We start from the raw sequence: 15,903 nt of genomic DNA on the forward strand, positions 1-15,903 counted from the left end.
CAGGATAGCTAAAACAACAATGACTACTGCAACAACAACAACAAAAAAGAAGCACCAGAGGAGGAATATTTCAGGTCTTTGCAAGCTTAAGAACCTGAACATATTCCTGCATGTTTAAAGGATAAAAAGCACATGATTGCAGCTGACGTATGGTGAACATGGAAGATAGTGGTAAGAGATGAGTTGGCAGGTGAAGATAGAAGCCCAATCACAAAGGGCTTTGAGGGCCAAGGTAACAGACATGGATTTTCTTTTAATACCAATTGAAATCCATTGGAAGATTTTAAGCTGAGTGTAATAATCTCGACTGAGCTTTAAAATGATAGTGTGGTATGTCCAACTATGGGAAACGTGAGAGGACAGTACTGGAGGAAGCATGTGTAGGTATAATCCAGTAATGGTTTGAATTAAGTTGGTAGCAAGACAGTACGGAGTAGTTAAGTTCAGAATATATCAACAAAGTAGAGCCTGGGTTTTGACTCCTGCACATTTGGTCTGAGTTACTTCACGAGAGGTGATACCATTAACTGAGGTAATAACAATAAAGGAAAAACAGTTAACATTTACTGAGCACTGATTATATGCCAGGCAGTATTCTAATCTCTTATCTCACAACTCATTCCATCCTTAGAACTCCAAACAAATTTATGTATATCCCTAGTGTTTAGATGAGAAAATTGAAGTGAGAGAGGTACGGTAATTTGTCCAAAGGTACATAACTTATGCCACTCAGAAACTGGATTAGAATCCAAGGAGTCTGTCACCTGAGACTTCCTTAACACCCACACCAAAATGAGACTTGGAATACCAGAAGAGGGACAAGTTTCAGTACCTACGTAGTACAAACATTTAATGTATAGGTACCTTTTGCTTTCACAATTTTACTTTTAGGAATCTATAGTACAAAGATAATTGTACAATCTTCATTTGATAAAACTGGAGTCATAGCGCTTGCATTTTTCTAAAAGGACACTGCCATTTTTCAACTCTGCTTAAAAACACTTTGGTTAGAACACCTGAGAAAAATTTAGCTGTGCTATTTTTTTTTTTTCATAGAGACAGAGTCTCACTGTACTATCCTCGGGTAGAGTGCCATGGCGTCACACGGCTCACAGCAACCTCTAACTCTTGGGCTTACGCTATTCTCTTGCCTCAGCCTCCCGAGCAGCTGGGACTACAGGCGCCCGCCACAATGCCCGGCTATTTCTTTGTTGCAGTTTGGCCGGGGCTGGGTTTGAACCCACCACCCTCGGCATATGGGGCCGGCGCCCTACTCACTGAGCCACAGGCGCCGCCAGCTGTGCTATTTTTTAAAACTAACATTTTTTTTTCTAATTATAAAATATGAATTATATTTAAACAAATTATTATAAACACTCAGTAAAAACTTTAATATAGCTAAATATTTTCACATTGAAAAGAATCCTCATTTTTATTTTTTTGTCCTCAAAAGAAGAAAACTAATCATAGTTGAATCTTGAATAGATTCAACTGTATTTATTCCATGCCAAGTATAATCATGGCACTCAGCCAAGGTAGGAGGATCCCTTGAGCTCAAAAGTTTGGAACCACCCTGAGCAAGAGCAAGATACCATGTCTATGAAAAATAAATAGAAAAAATTAGTTGGACGTTATGGTGGCAGCCTGTAGTCCCAACTACTGGGAAGGCTGAGGCAGGGGGATTGCTTGAATCCAGGAGTTAGAGGTTGCTGTGAGCTAAACTGACACCATGGTATTCTAGCCTAGGCAACAGAGTGAGACTGTCACCAAAAAAAAAGTTTCAAATGTTAAACAAAAAAAAAAAAACTTAATAAAGGCTAAAAGGCCTTTAAGCTATTTAGAAATCTTAGTTACGGGTGGCACCTGTGGCTCAAAGGAGTGGGGCGCTGACCCCATATACCAGAGGTGTCAGGTTCAAACCTGGCCCTGGCCAAAAACTGCAAAAAAAAAAAAAAAAAAAAAGTATTAATAAAATAAATAAATAAAAATAAAAGAAATCTTAGTTACTTGGGATTTGTATACTTAAAAAAAAAATTTGGGGGGCGGCGCCTGTGGCTCAGCAGTAAGGTGCCGGCCCCATATACCGAGGGTGGTGGGTTCAAATCCAGCCCCAGCCAAACTGCAACCAAAAAATAGCCGGGCGTTGTGGCGGGCGCCTATAGTCCCAGCTACTCGGGAGGCTGAGGCAAGAGAATTGCTTAGCTCCAGGAGTTGGAGGTTGCTGTGAGCTGTGTGATGCCACGGCACTCTACCGAGGACCATAAAGTGAGACTCTGTCTCTACAAAACAAAAAAAAATTTTTTTGAAATCCTCAGAAAGGAAATAGCAGAGGATATTAACAAATGGAAGAACATACCATGCTCATGGATGGGAAGAATCAACATTGTTAAAATGTCTATACTTCCCAAAACAATCTACCTATTCAATGCCATTCCTATCAAAATACCAACATCGTACTTTCAAGATTTGGAAAAAATGATTCTGCATTTTGTATGGAACCGGAAAAAACCCCGTATAGCTAAGGCAGTTCTTTGTAACAAAAATAAAGCTGGGGGCATCAGCATACCAGATTTTAGTCTGTACTACAAAGCCATAGTGCTCAAGACAGCATGGTACTGGCACAAAAACAGAGACATAGACACTTGGAATCAAATTGAAAACCAAGAAATGAAACTAACATCTTACAATCACCTAATCTTTGATAAACCAAACAAGAACATACCTTGGGGGAAAGACTCCCTATTCAATAAATGGTGTTGGGAGAACTGGATGTCTACATGTAAAAGACTGAAACTGGACCCACACCTCTCCCCACTCACAAAAATTGATTCAAGATGGATAAAGGACTTAAACTTAAGGCATGAAACAATAAAAATCCTCCAAGAAAGCATAGGAAAAACACTGGAAGATATTGGCCTGGGGAAAGACTTCATGAAGAAGACTGCCATGGCAATTGCAACAACAACAAAAATAAACAAATGGGACTTCATTAAACTGAAAAGCTTCTGTACAGCTAAGGAGACAATAACCAAAGCAAAGAGACAACCTACACAATGGAAAAGGATATTTGCATATTTTCAATCAGACAAAAGCTTGATAACTAGTATCTATAGAGAACTCAAATTAATCCACATGAAAAAAGCCAACAATCCCTTATATCGATGGGCAAGAGACATGAATAGAACTTTCTCTAAAGACGACAGACGAATGGCTAACAAACACATGAAAAAATGTTCATCATCCCTATATATTAGAGAAATGCAAATCAAAACAACCCTGAGATATCATCTAACCCCAGTGAGAATGGCCCACATCACAAAATCTCAAAACTGCAGATGCTGGCGTGGATGTGGAGAGAAGGGAACTTTTACACTGCTGGTGGGACTGCAAACTAGTACAACCTTTCTGGAAGGAAGTATGGAGAAACCTCAAAGCACTCAAGCTAGACCTCCCATTTGATCCTGCAATCCCATTAATGGGCATCTACCCAGAAGGAAAGAAATCCTTTTATCATAAGGACACTTGTACTAGACTGTTTATTGCAGCTCAATTTACAATTGCCAAAATGTGGAAACAGCCTAAATGCCCACCAACCCAGGAATGGATTAACAAGCTGTGGTATATGTATACCATGGAATACTATTCAGCCATTAAAAAAAATGGAGACTTTACATCCTTCGTATTAACCTGGATGGACGTGGAAGACATTAATCTTAGTAAAGCATCACAAGAATGGAGAAGCATGAATCCTATGTACTCAATTTTGATATGAGGACAATTAATGACAATTAAGGTTATGGGGGGGGAAGCAGAAAGAGGGACGGAGGGAGGGGGGTGGGGCCTTGGTGTGTGTCACACTTTATGGGGGCAAGACATGATTGCAAGAGGGACTTTACCTAACAATTGCAATCAGTGTAACCTGGCTTATTGTACCCTCAATGAATCCCCAACAATAAAAAAAAAAAAAATTTTTTTGCGGAGAGGCAGGGGCGCCAAGATCCTGGCTACAGTAGTATCATCACAACTTACTACAAGCTCAAATTCCTAAGCTCAAGTGGGCCTCAGAGAGTACTAAGATTACAAATATAAGCCCTCATCTCCCCGGGCCAGAATTTTCATACTTAAAAACTAGTATTATAGGGCGGCGCCTGTGGCTCAAAGGGTTAGGGCGCCGGCCCCATATGCTGGAGGTGGCAGGTTCAAACCCAGCCCTGGCCAAAAACTGCAAAAAACAAACAAACAAAAAAATTAGTATTATATACCATGGGCCCTCATGTATATTACCTGAATCATTATACAAAATAGGATTTAGAAAATACTTGTGTAATAAATACACATATTTTCCTCATACATGAACTTTTTTTTTTTCCCGCTCATCAGCCATGCTGGAGTGCAATGATATGGTCATAACTTACTACAATCTCTAATTTCCTGGCTCAAGCCATCCTCCTGCCTCAGCCTCATGAGTAGCTGGACTAGTGTGCACCACACACCTAGCTAATTTTTAAATGTTTTTGTAGAGATGAAGTCTTGCTATTTCCTGGCCTGGTCTTGAACTCCTGGTCTCAAGGGATCCTTCCGTCTCAGCTTCCCAAAGTGCTGGGATTATAGGCATGAGACATTGTGCATAGTCTGTTAAACAGCTTTATTTATTTATTTATTTTTTGGAGAAAGAGTCTCACTTAAGAAAAGTTTTTCTTTGGGTGCCATTTTTTTCTTTTTTTTTTTTTGGAGGCAGTTACTCTGTTGTTTCAGGCTAACGTGCTGCGGTGTCAGCCTAGCTCACAGCAACCTCATACTCCTGGGTTCAGGGAATCCTCCTGTCTCAGCCTCCCAAGTAGCTGGGACTACTGGCACCTGATGCAACTAGCAGCTAATTTTTTCTAATTTTAGAAGAGAAGGGGTCTTGCTCTTGCTCAGACTGGGCTTGAACTCCTGTGCTCAAGCAATCATCATGCCTAAGTTTCCCAGAGTGCTAGGATTACAGCCATGAACTACCATGCCTGGCCTTAAGTACCTTTTTTTTTTTTTTTTTTGAGACAGAGTCTCACTATGTTGCCCTCAGTAGAGTGTCATGGCATCACAACTCACAGCAACCTCAAACTCTTGGGCTTATGTGATTCTCTTGCTTCAGCCTCCCAAGTAGATGGGACTACAGGCGCCCACCACAACGCCCGGCTATTTTTTTGTTGCAGTTTGGCCAGGGCTGGGTTTGAACCCACCACCCTCAGTATATGGGGCCGGCGCCCTACTCACTGAGCCACAGGCGTGGCCCCAACATTTTCTATATAAATACATACAGCACTGCCTTATTCTACACAGGTTTCTGTTATAAGATGAACACCAAATTTTCCAATTATTCTTCTACTATTTCAGTTTGAAGTTTCTGCTATTGCAAACAAGGCAGCAGTGAAGATCCTTATTCTTGCAGCTAGCAATGTGGCATTGGGTTAAACTATTCTCTGTCTAATCCACATTTTACTTATCTGTCAAACAAGAGGGTCTAGAATTCAATTTCCAGTCCCCTCTAGTTCTGACATTCTACAGTTCCATTCCATAAAATGTAATTACTAAAGAGATTTGCCAGTTTTATGTAACCATATTAATACCAAAATTTAACATAACTAAGAAAGCTCCAAGCAAACCTGTGCCTGAAGTAGTCTCAGTTGTCTGTCTTGCTCGGTGAGGAATCGATATGCATCTGGAGATAGTCCCATCATTCCATTATCTGACTCAGTCTTGGGTGTGTGCACACACACTGTGCAAGGCGGTGGGGTACATGAGTCCATATGTGAAGGCGGTCTTGCCCCAGGCAATGGCTCAACATTGCTGTGGGGAGAACAACCGTCTATGCCTCCCTGAGGTCTCAAGGCTGTAGGACTACTTGAAGAATAGAATGTATTATGATACAGAACCGGACATCCACTTGGCTGAAATAGTGAGTGCTTTTGAAGGGCTTCAGGCTGAAGGTCTTGAATAGATTCAACTGTATTTATTCCTTGCCAAGAACTGATTGGACTATACTGAATATGCCTATGATACTGACAACAACTGCAAACATTTGTGGAACAGTATGATGGTGGGGGGAGAGTAGATATTTGAACTTCCATTGGTTGTCTTGAATTATGGGATGAAAAAACAAAATTGTGTGAGTAGGACTGTGGGGCAAGAGAAGATTGCCTTAAATTAAATGTGGAGGGTCTTACAAGATGCTCTTCTTTGTGTACATTTCTAGTAGAAACTGACTGAAACTTTTCAAACACACCACCAGATGGCCCATTATGAGAAGATGGTTTAACACTGTTCTTGAGGTGGAGGTTCCCTTTCTTACATCCAGATGGCTGTCTTACTTTGCTGTGTCTCAAAAAAACAGTGCCCTGGTTTAACTGATTTGATATTCCTTTTGAGGAAAGCTCTTCAGCTTCAGTTTCTTGGCTATGTTTCTCATCAGAAAGCTGGGGCTGCAAAGACTTCAAGTGCTCAGAGTGATTAATCAACAAAGGAGGATTTTCATTATTTTCTATTTCTAGTGGATTAGGTGAAGAATTTGAGTCTATGAAATTGCTATCCAACACAAGCGAAAGTTCAGGAACTGATGGCTGAATCTTACAAACCTATAAATGATAAAGAAAGAGGAAAAAAGTATTTTTAAAGAGAAAGACATATGCTTTACTTTCCTTTGACCAGTATTTCCCAGATTATACCTAATTACATATTAAAAAATGTCCATTCTTTTTTTTTTACCTTGAGACAGAGTCTTACCCTGTTGCCCAGGCTAGAGTGCCCTGGCATCATCCTATCTCACAGCAACCTCAAACTTCTGGATTCAGACAATCCTCCTGAGTCAAACTCCTGAATAGCTGGGACTACAGGTGTATGCCATCCCACCCAGCTAATTTTTCAATTTTTAGTAGAGATTGTATCTCACTCTTACTCAGGCTGGCCTTGAACTCCTGAGCTCAAGCAATCCTCCTGACTCGGCCTCAAGAATGTTAGGATTATAGGCATGAGCCACCATGTCTGGCCTGTTCATTCTTTATTCAGACTATCAGCAAATATTTTCTGGGGATCTTCCATGTGCTGGGCACTAGGAATACAATTATGGGCAAGATAAACAAGGTCCTTGCCCTCAAAGATTAAAGCATTTCCTAAACTTTTTTTTTTTTTTGTAGAGACAGAGTCTCACTTTATGGCCCTTGGTAGAGTGCCATGGCCTCACACAGCTCACAGCAACCTCCAACTCCTGGGCCTAAGCGATTCTCTTGCCTCAGCCTCCCGAGTAGCTGGGACTACAGGCGCCCGCCACAACGCCCAGCTATTTTTTGGTTGCAGTTCAGCCGGGGCCAGGTTTGAACCCGCCACCCTCGGTATATGGGGCCGGCGCCTTACCGACTGAGTCACAGGCGCCACCCAGCATTTCCTAAACTTATTAATAATGGAACTCTTTTTATTAAAAAACTAACATTGCTTATATTATAGGACACAATATGAAAAGCTGTTTAATATAATAGACTTTTTTTTAAACTTCTGTCTGTAAAAAAATTATCACAGGTAGAATGCTTTGATATATTTAGTGGCAAATGTTTATGTACCTTAAATAACAAAGAATCTTCCAATAACTATTTCTCCACTAAGTAAAGTAACCCACTGTTTTTCCTTCTACTGATATCAACAAACAGAGTTGGAAAAAAGGAGAGTAAACAAAATATTTGCTATGATAAATTTGATTAATTTTAAAAAATATTTCTCATTCTTTTTTCTTCTAAAATAAAAAATTAGTCCAGCTAAGGTAAACAACAATTCTAAAATAACCCACTGATTGGTAGTAGCAATCAAAAAATTATGACAAGGGTTATTAACAATTAACCTCTGAAAGTATGAAGAATGCTGTCCCAGAATACAGAAATGAAAACCAATGTCAAGCTCTGACGGTAGTATAGAATGCTAAACACCAGATTCAAAAACAAACCTCCTAGATTAGAATCGCAGCTTTATTATTTACTAGTTGTGTGATGTTGGACAGATAATTTAACCAATCTATGCCTCAGTTTTCTTAGGAAATAATTATATGTACTTGTTACATATATATTACATGTGTACATATATACATTTAAATACACATAACAATAATTGTAGGTACTTGGGAGGTATTTATCTCTCTATATAGATATAACCAGGCAGCGCCTGTGGCTCAAGGTGTAGGGCGCTGGTCCCATATGCTGGAGGTGGCAGGTTCAAACCCAGCCCCGGCCAAAAAAAAAAAGAACCACCAAAAAAAAAAATCAAGATATAACCATATAGATACAGATAACAATGACTATACATTTTAGGTAATATTATTTAGTCTTCTGACACAATGAGACTTTTCTGTCTCTACTCACAAAGATGAATTCATGTATCATCAGTGATACCTTTTGACTCACTGGGTGAGGACTAGGAATTGGTCTTGGGGAAAAATCTTCATCTTCAACACCAGAATCATGATCATTTATTGGTATTTTCCCAGGAGATGACTTTTGGGAAGACCTAAAGAATAAAAGGAGAGAAAAGAAAATACTTCAGTAATCTAGTGTTCTTTCTTCTTAAAATTGAATAAAGCCTTTTAATAATTAACAGTAGTATTTGGATCACTTAATTTAGTACCTGACAATCACAGATAATTTTATTTTTCAGGTCAATGTTAGCTGACTAGGAAAGATGGCCCAGTCAGACTCATACTTATTAAACTATCCCATTTGCTTGAACATGGCAAGTTTGACCTTGTATTATTGTCATAGTAAATCAGCAATTACTTCTGGTTAATCACTTCAATGAATGGAGAAATAAACAAGACTGCATTTGTTGTCAAAAATATTACAATCTGGTTATAGAGATGCACACTCATTGTATTAAACACGCTATTATACCAAATAAGGAATTACATTTTCCATACTTAACATTTGTGGTGGGAAGTATTGTATCAAAGATGGCATAACTCAGCAGAACACAAAAAGATTCTGAGTGCTGATACTAAGTTTCAAAAGGTGAAATTAGTGTTTGGGAATAAAGACTTGGTTAATTATATGCATCTTTTTTTTTTTTTTTTTTTGAGACAGAGTCTCAAGCTGTTGCCCTGGGTAGAATGCTGTGGCATCACAGCAACCTTAAATTCTTGGGCTTAAGCGATTCTCTTGCCTCAGCTTCCCAAGTAGCTGGGACCACAGGTGCCCGCCACAATGCCGGGCTATATATGCATCAATTTTTTAATATCCTAGATAAAGCCTCAACAGGATGTACCAGGGAAATGAAAAGATAAGCCAGAATGAAGCTAAGAGTGCTTAGAATTAATGGATCCCTAAGAAAGCACCCTGCATCCTGTTTCACGCAAGCTGAATTCTCCCTAGCAGGGATAACAACAGAAATCCCAAGGTAGATCTGAAGATCAGACAGTAGAGGAGCCCTTTGCCCCAAACTCTGGTAGTCTAGAGAGGCAGACACTCCACAGTATTTTCTGTGTGAGGTATTTTGCAATCAAGTAATTAGAATGTCTGCATGGTGTGTTTAGGCATGCGGGTCTGTGCTAGGTCCACAAAGTTCTCCCAGAACATCCAAGAAAGCAGTATTTTAAGGCAACTTTTAACTGAAGTTATTAAATAATAATTTAATAAAGCTCTCAAATAATATGGAGAATATACAACATTCCATCACTGGACTATAAATTTCATGTGGGAAGGGACCAATTCCACATTTGTTGTATATACCACCTTATCCCTAGCCGTCAGCACATCACCTGGCACATAAAATGCAAAAGCTAAAATAGGATTGTGATGGTTATATGTATGTGTTAGCGAGATCATAATACCCAGATATTAGGCCAACATTATTTTAGATCAGTAGTTCTCAACCTTCCTGATGCCACAACCCTTTAATACAGTTCTTCATGTTGTGATGACCCCCAACCATAAGATTACTTTCATTGCTATTTCATAACTGCATTTTTTGCTACTATTATGAATCGTAATGTACATATCTGATTTTAGGCAACCCCTGTGAAAGGGTCATTCGACCTCCAAAGGGGTTGCGACCCATAGGTTGAGAACCACTGTTCTAGATGTTTCTACCTGTGAAGGTATTTTGTAGATGAGATTAACATTTAAATCAGTAGACTTCAAGTAAAGCACATTACCCTTCATAATATTTGGTGGCTTTCATTCAATCAATCATTTGAAAGCTTTAAAAGAGAAAGACTGTCTTCCCTGGATAGAGGGAACTCTGCCAGAAAACTGCCTTTGGACTCAAACTATAACTCTTACCTGGGTCTCCAGCCTACTGCCCTACCTTACAGACTTGCCAAATCTTTGCAATTACAGGAGCCAACTACTTACACCTTCCTCTCTTTGTATACACACATCCTATTGTTTCTATTTCTCTGGAGAACCACAACTAAAACAAGGCAATAATTATCTTCTTTTTTTTTTGTAGAGACAGAGTCTCACTGTACCGCCCTTGGTAGAGTGCCGTGGCGTCACATGGCTCACAGCAACCTCTAACTCTTGGGCTTACGCGATTCTCTTGCCTCAGCCTCCCAAGTAGCTGGGACTACAGGCGTCCGCCACAATGCCCAGCTATTTTTTGTTGCAGTTTGGCCGGGGCTGGGTTTGAACCCGCCACCCTCGGCATATGGGGCTGGCGCCCTACTCACTGAGCCACAGGCGCCGCCCGGCAATAATTATCTTCTTTACCATACAAGGTAGGATATACTGATACAAGAAGTCATAAACCCTTATTTCATTTTCTTTAAGTGTATTTGCTTTAATAGTTTTTCTTAGGCAGAGAAGTTGTTTTATAATAGTTTATCTGATAGGTACAGATTTAAAACTACAAGGAGGGTGGTGCCTGTGGCTCAGTGAGTAGGGCGCTGGCCCTATATATGGAGGGTGGTGGGTTTGAACCTGGCCCCGGCCAAACTGCAACAACAAAAAAATAGCCGGGCGTTGTGGTGGGCGCCTGTAGTCCCAGCTACTTGGGAAGCTAAGGCAAGAGAATCACTTGAGCCCAAGAGTTTGAAATTGCTGTGAGCTATGACACCACAGCACTCTACTAAGGGTGACAAAGTGAGACTCTGTCTCAAAAAAAAAAAAAAGTGGCAAATAATTTCATACCTGTCTAATATTGTTCTCATTCAAAATTTAAACTAATGCATAACAATCTAAATTTTACTGATGAAAGCCAGTATTTTGGCTGTTCCAAAATATTGCGTTATCTCACTTTACTGTTCACAAGTCAGTTACAGATTGAACTCCTTGTTCTACTCTTCCTCCCCCATCACTACTGCACTTGACTAGTCTTAAAAACAAAACAAAACTATATTCACATATTTCATAAAGCCAGTGCCAGAAGGGGCCTTGGAAAATAATTACACTTGCCTGAAATAATGACAAATAATTTACACATTATTTCTACACATCATTCTGTTCATACGTTATATAATCTTTTTTTTCTTTTGCAGTTTTTGGCCAGGGCTGGGTTTGAACCCGCCACCTCCAGCATATGGGACCAGCGCCCTACTCCTTTGAGCCACAGGTGCCGCCCTATGCCTTGTATAATCTTTATAATCTTGACATTATCAATTATAATTGCAGATACACTAATGTTGAATTTATAATTTAGTATTTAAAAGTCATTGTCCCTGTCCATCACCTGATGAAAGAATACACAAAATGTGGTACACACACATATAATGCAGTATCATTTAACCACAAAAATGAGTGGAGAGAGGGAGGGGGAGTGGGGCCTTGGTGTGTGTCAAACTTTATGGGGGCAAGATACACACACACACACACACACACAAAAAAAAAAATGAGTGGAGAACGGATACATATTACAACATGGATGAACCCTGAAAGCATGATGAGAGCCCAGACAAAGGCCATGTATTGCATGATTTCATGTATTTCAAATCCATAGAGACAGAAAGTATATTAGTTGTCTCCAGGGGTCGGGCAAAAGGAGAATTGGGAGTGACTGCTAACAGGCACAGAGTTTCTTTTTGGGGTGATAGAAAGCAACTTTATTTCTTGACAAATACTTTTTGTTTTTCCTATTAATAATTTAACTCAAATGAAAACCATATTGGGAGTTGTCATTTCATTAAAATTGTCATCTGTCTGGTGAATATGAATGAATACACTTAAAGCAAAGATGTAAAGTGGGTCAAAGGAACAATTGGAGATGTATTTTAATTACTCATAAAAAACAAATGAACGTAATCAAAACAAGTACACACAATAAAAAAAAAAACTTTTACCTCTTAACTGAAAGATTTTTGGAAGCCTTGTCGAAAAACTCAGTTTCGGCATTTGGACTTTCAACACTCAGTTCAAAATGAATTAGATTTTTGTCAGAAGGTTCAATATTCTGAAATGAAGTATGTCATACTTTGATATCTAAGTTACATAAAAACACTAGATAAATCTATTTAGATGAGAAGAACATTGGGGTGAGGGAGGCATAGACTTCTGATTTCTGTAACTATAACCTTCCTTTGTAAATTGTCCATTTTTCTACTACATAAGTAAAAGTGAAAACTTAATCACTGTATTAGAACATAGGAATTTAGTAAATACAGTACCTATGAACTGAAGATACCACTAAACAATAAAATGATAAATGGTATGTGTTTATAAAATAGAAATAAATTATTAGAAGAAAAAGAAGAAATTATTAGATCATAGTTGAAATACTATATTTACAATTAAAACATAAAAATTTGATTCATGAATTGATATAACCTATAAATGATCTAGAAGAAGTCACAAAATAAGATCTGAGTAGAAACATGGTTATTTATAGGTATTCGATATTTTTGTAATAAAACAAAAAATATACTTTATTAGTCTTAGAACTAAAATAATCATTTCATTGAAAAATAGTCTTTGAAAGTTTTTATATAATGATACCTATAGTTTCAAAGATCTACTTTTTCTGTGATCATCATGTAGATGCATTTCTATGTATTCTGTTAGGTGTAACAACAATCTATTCTAATCCCTTGGATTATAACACATATTACATAAAAACTGACCTTTAAGTGTGAAAAACCATTGTTATTCCCACATACTTTTTTTTGGTTGAGACAGAGTTTCACTCTGTTGCCCTTGGTAGAGTATCCTGGCATCACAGCAACCTCAAACTCTTGGGCTCAAGTGATCCTCTTGCCTCAGCCTCCCAAGTAGCTGAGACTACAGGTACCCACCACAATGCCCGGCTATTTTTTAGAGACACGTCTTGCTTTTGTTTATGCTGGTCTCGAACTCTTGAGCTCAAGTGATCCACCCACCTTCGCCTCCCAAAGTGCTAGTATTACAGGTATGAGCCACCACACCCAGCCCCCACATACTTTTAAATAACACAGGATAAACAAAACACTGAGATCACAAAATTAACCCTCCAAAATATAAAATGATACAACAGATAAACTATTCTTCAAAGATTTTAGAAAAATATGGACAAATTATTCTGTGGATAACTTCTGATCCTCTATTATAATTCTGAAGACAGTTTAGGATTTACTGAACAAAAACTAATCATAAACAAAGTTATATTCAGTAAGACTAATGATAAATAAAGCCTAGTTAAAATAAAAAAGTAGTCACTATTTTAAAGAATAAAAGCTATTAGGTTTAAACTACCAAAGTACAACCCCAACAAGTCATTGATGTCAATAACTAGGTCAAATTATTAAAGTACTTGGTAATCAGTCACTTACTTTGAAAAGATGTAATGTTTCCTTGCTGGTTAGTAACTGAAATTGAAGGTCAGGTATCTTGCCATCACAAGGGAGGCATTCATAAAACTCAGGCTCCTTATATGTCACAGAATAGAGAACTATGATGAAATTTCCAGATTCTGAAAAAACCCTGGACAAGAAATGCTATTTAATTAAAATTTAGGGAGGATAACAATATTATACTCATGAATTCCATATGAAATCTCCCAATCAAGCTAATTGATTGACTAAAGAATCTAATTACTGGAAGAAATCTGAGGAGCAAATTTTACTTTTTAATGTTACTGCTTACTTTTTAATGTTATTGATATGTAATTTTTAAAATGATTTTGTTATGAAATATATATCCCTTGTAAAAACCCCAAATAATAGAAAAGTATGACATAGAATATGAAAACTATCCACCCCACTCTCCAGTTTAGTGTATATACTCCCAGAATTTTCCTTAGGCATACACAAATATTTTATCTATTTTGCATCTCTTTGCATGTTAATATTCTATATCACAGGCCTCTTTATTCTTTTTTATTATTTATTTATTTCATTTTTCTTTTTTTTTGAGACAGGGTCTCATTCTATTGCCCATGGTTGAGTGCAGTAGCATCATCATAGCTCATAGCACACAGGCCTCAAACTCCTGGCCTCAAACTGTCCTCCTGAGTAATTGGGAGTCACCAGGCCTGGCTAAATTTTTTTTCTTTTTGAAACAGAGTCTCACTTTGTCACCCTTAGTAGAGTGTTGTGGCATCTTAGCTCACAACAACCTCAAACTCTTGGGCTCAAACGATTCTTTTGCCTTAGCCTCCCAAGTAGCTGAGACTATAGGCACCTGCCACACACAACACCTGGCTATCTATTGTTTTTTTTAGAAAGGAGGTCTGGCTGTGGCTCAGGCTCATCTCGAACTCCTGAGTTTGGGCAGTCCATCTGTCTCAGCCTTCCAGAGTGCTAGGATTACAGGCATGAGCCACCTTGCCCAACCAATGCCTGGCTAATTCCTTCAGAGCCTCCCTACGATGCTTAGGCTGGTCTTAAACTCCTGGCCTTACGCAATCTTTCTGCCTTAGCATCCCAAAGTGCTGAGAGCTACAGGTGTGAGCTACCATTCCTAGCCTTTATTCTTTTTTAGTATTCCATTTTATAGATACGCCATTTTTCATTACTTAGACTTTTAAAAATAAATATTTAAATCATTTATTTCACTATTTTAAACACTGATAAAATGAACATTAATTTTATTATTCACTAAATAATTCCACAAATATTTGTAAAGTCATCAACAGTCCTTAACATATACACTAAAACTATCTAAAAATACTTTCAGTAATTATCTCTACTTTGTAAAATACTGAATAAGAAATAATTTGGGGTATGTTACCCAACCAACAAAACAAGGCAGTGGAGGATGGAGAGGCAGAATACCTGACCTGCTTAATTCCTCTCCCTGGGGTCAGACAAGCCCGCTACTCAGAGTGCCATAGAGTACCAACCTAAGTTATGGCAGTAATTAAGAGTACTGGGGTCAGCCAAGGTGGCTCCTACCTGTAATCCCAGCCTGGGAGGCCGAGGTGGGTAGACTGCCTGAGCTCATGAGTTCCAGAGCAGCCTGAGCTAGAGAAAGACTCTGCCTCTAAAAATAGCTGGGTGTCCTGGCGGGTTCCCGTAGTCCCAGCTACTTGGGAGGCTGAGGCAAGAGAATAGCTTGAGCCCAGGTTGCTGTGAGCTAAGACACCATGGTACTCTACGAGGGGTGACAAAGTGAGACTCTACCTCAAAAAAAAAAAAAAAAAAAAAAAAAAGAAAGGCTTGGTGCCTGTAGTTCAGTGGTTAGGATGCTGGCAACTATGGCAAAGCTGGGGGTTCGAACCTGGTCCAGGCCTACTAAAGAACAATTGACAACTGCAACAACAACAACAAAAATAGCCGGGTGTCGTGGTGGTTACCTGTAGTCCCAGCTACTCGGGAGGCTGAGGCAAGAGAATCACTTAAGCCCAAGAGTTGGAGGTTGCTTTGAGCTGTGATACCACAGCACTCTACCCAGGGCAACAAAGTGAGACTGTCTCAAAAAAAAAAGGTCTAACAATGGCTTACCTTTCTGAGCTCCTCTCATGCTACTCTCACTTTCCCTCACTCCT

General features: G+C 38.9%; 1 protein-coding gene across 1 annotated transcript in view; it reads right to left on the minus strand.

The window, feature by feature from the left end:
• The window catches only part of STIL (STIL centriolar assembly protein), a 71,250-nt gene that overhangs the window by 34,608 nt on the left and 20,739 nt on the right, over positions 1 to 15,903 (minus strand). Inside the window, exons 8-11 of the mRNA XM_053575966.1 lie at positions 13,748 to 13,898; positions 12,287 to 12,396; positions 8,412 to 8,526; positions 5,646 to 6,614 (exon numbers count right to left, since the gene is read on the minus strand). Coding sequence (XP_053431941.1) covers positions 5,646 to 6,614; positions 8,412 to 8,526; positions 12,287 to 12,396; positions 13,748 to 13,898 — 1,345 coding nt within the window. The remainder of the gene's footprint in view (positions 1 to 5,645; positions 6,615 to 8,411; positions 8,527 to 12,286; positions 12,397 to 13,747; positions 13,899 to 15,903) is intronic.

Source organism: Nycticebus coucang, chromosome 22 (genome assembly GCF_027406575.1).
Source record: "Nycticebus coucang isolate mNycCou1 chromosome 22, mNycCou1.pri, whole genome shotgun sequence".
NCBI lineage: Eukaryota > Metazoa > Chordata > Mammalia > Primates > Lorisidae > Nycticebus > Nycticebus coucang.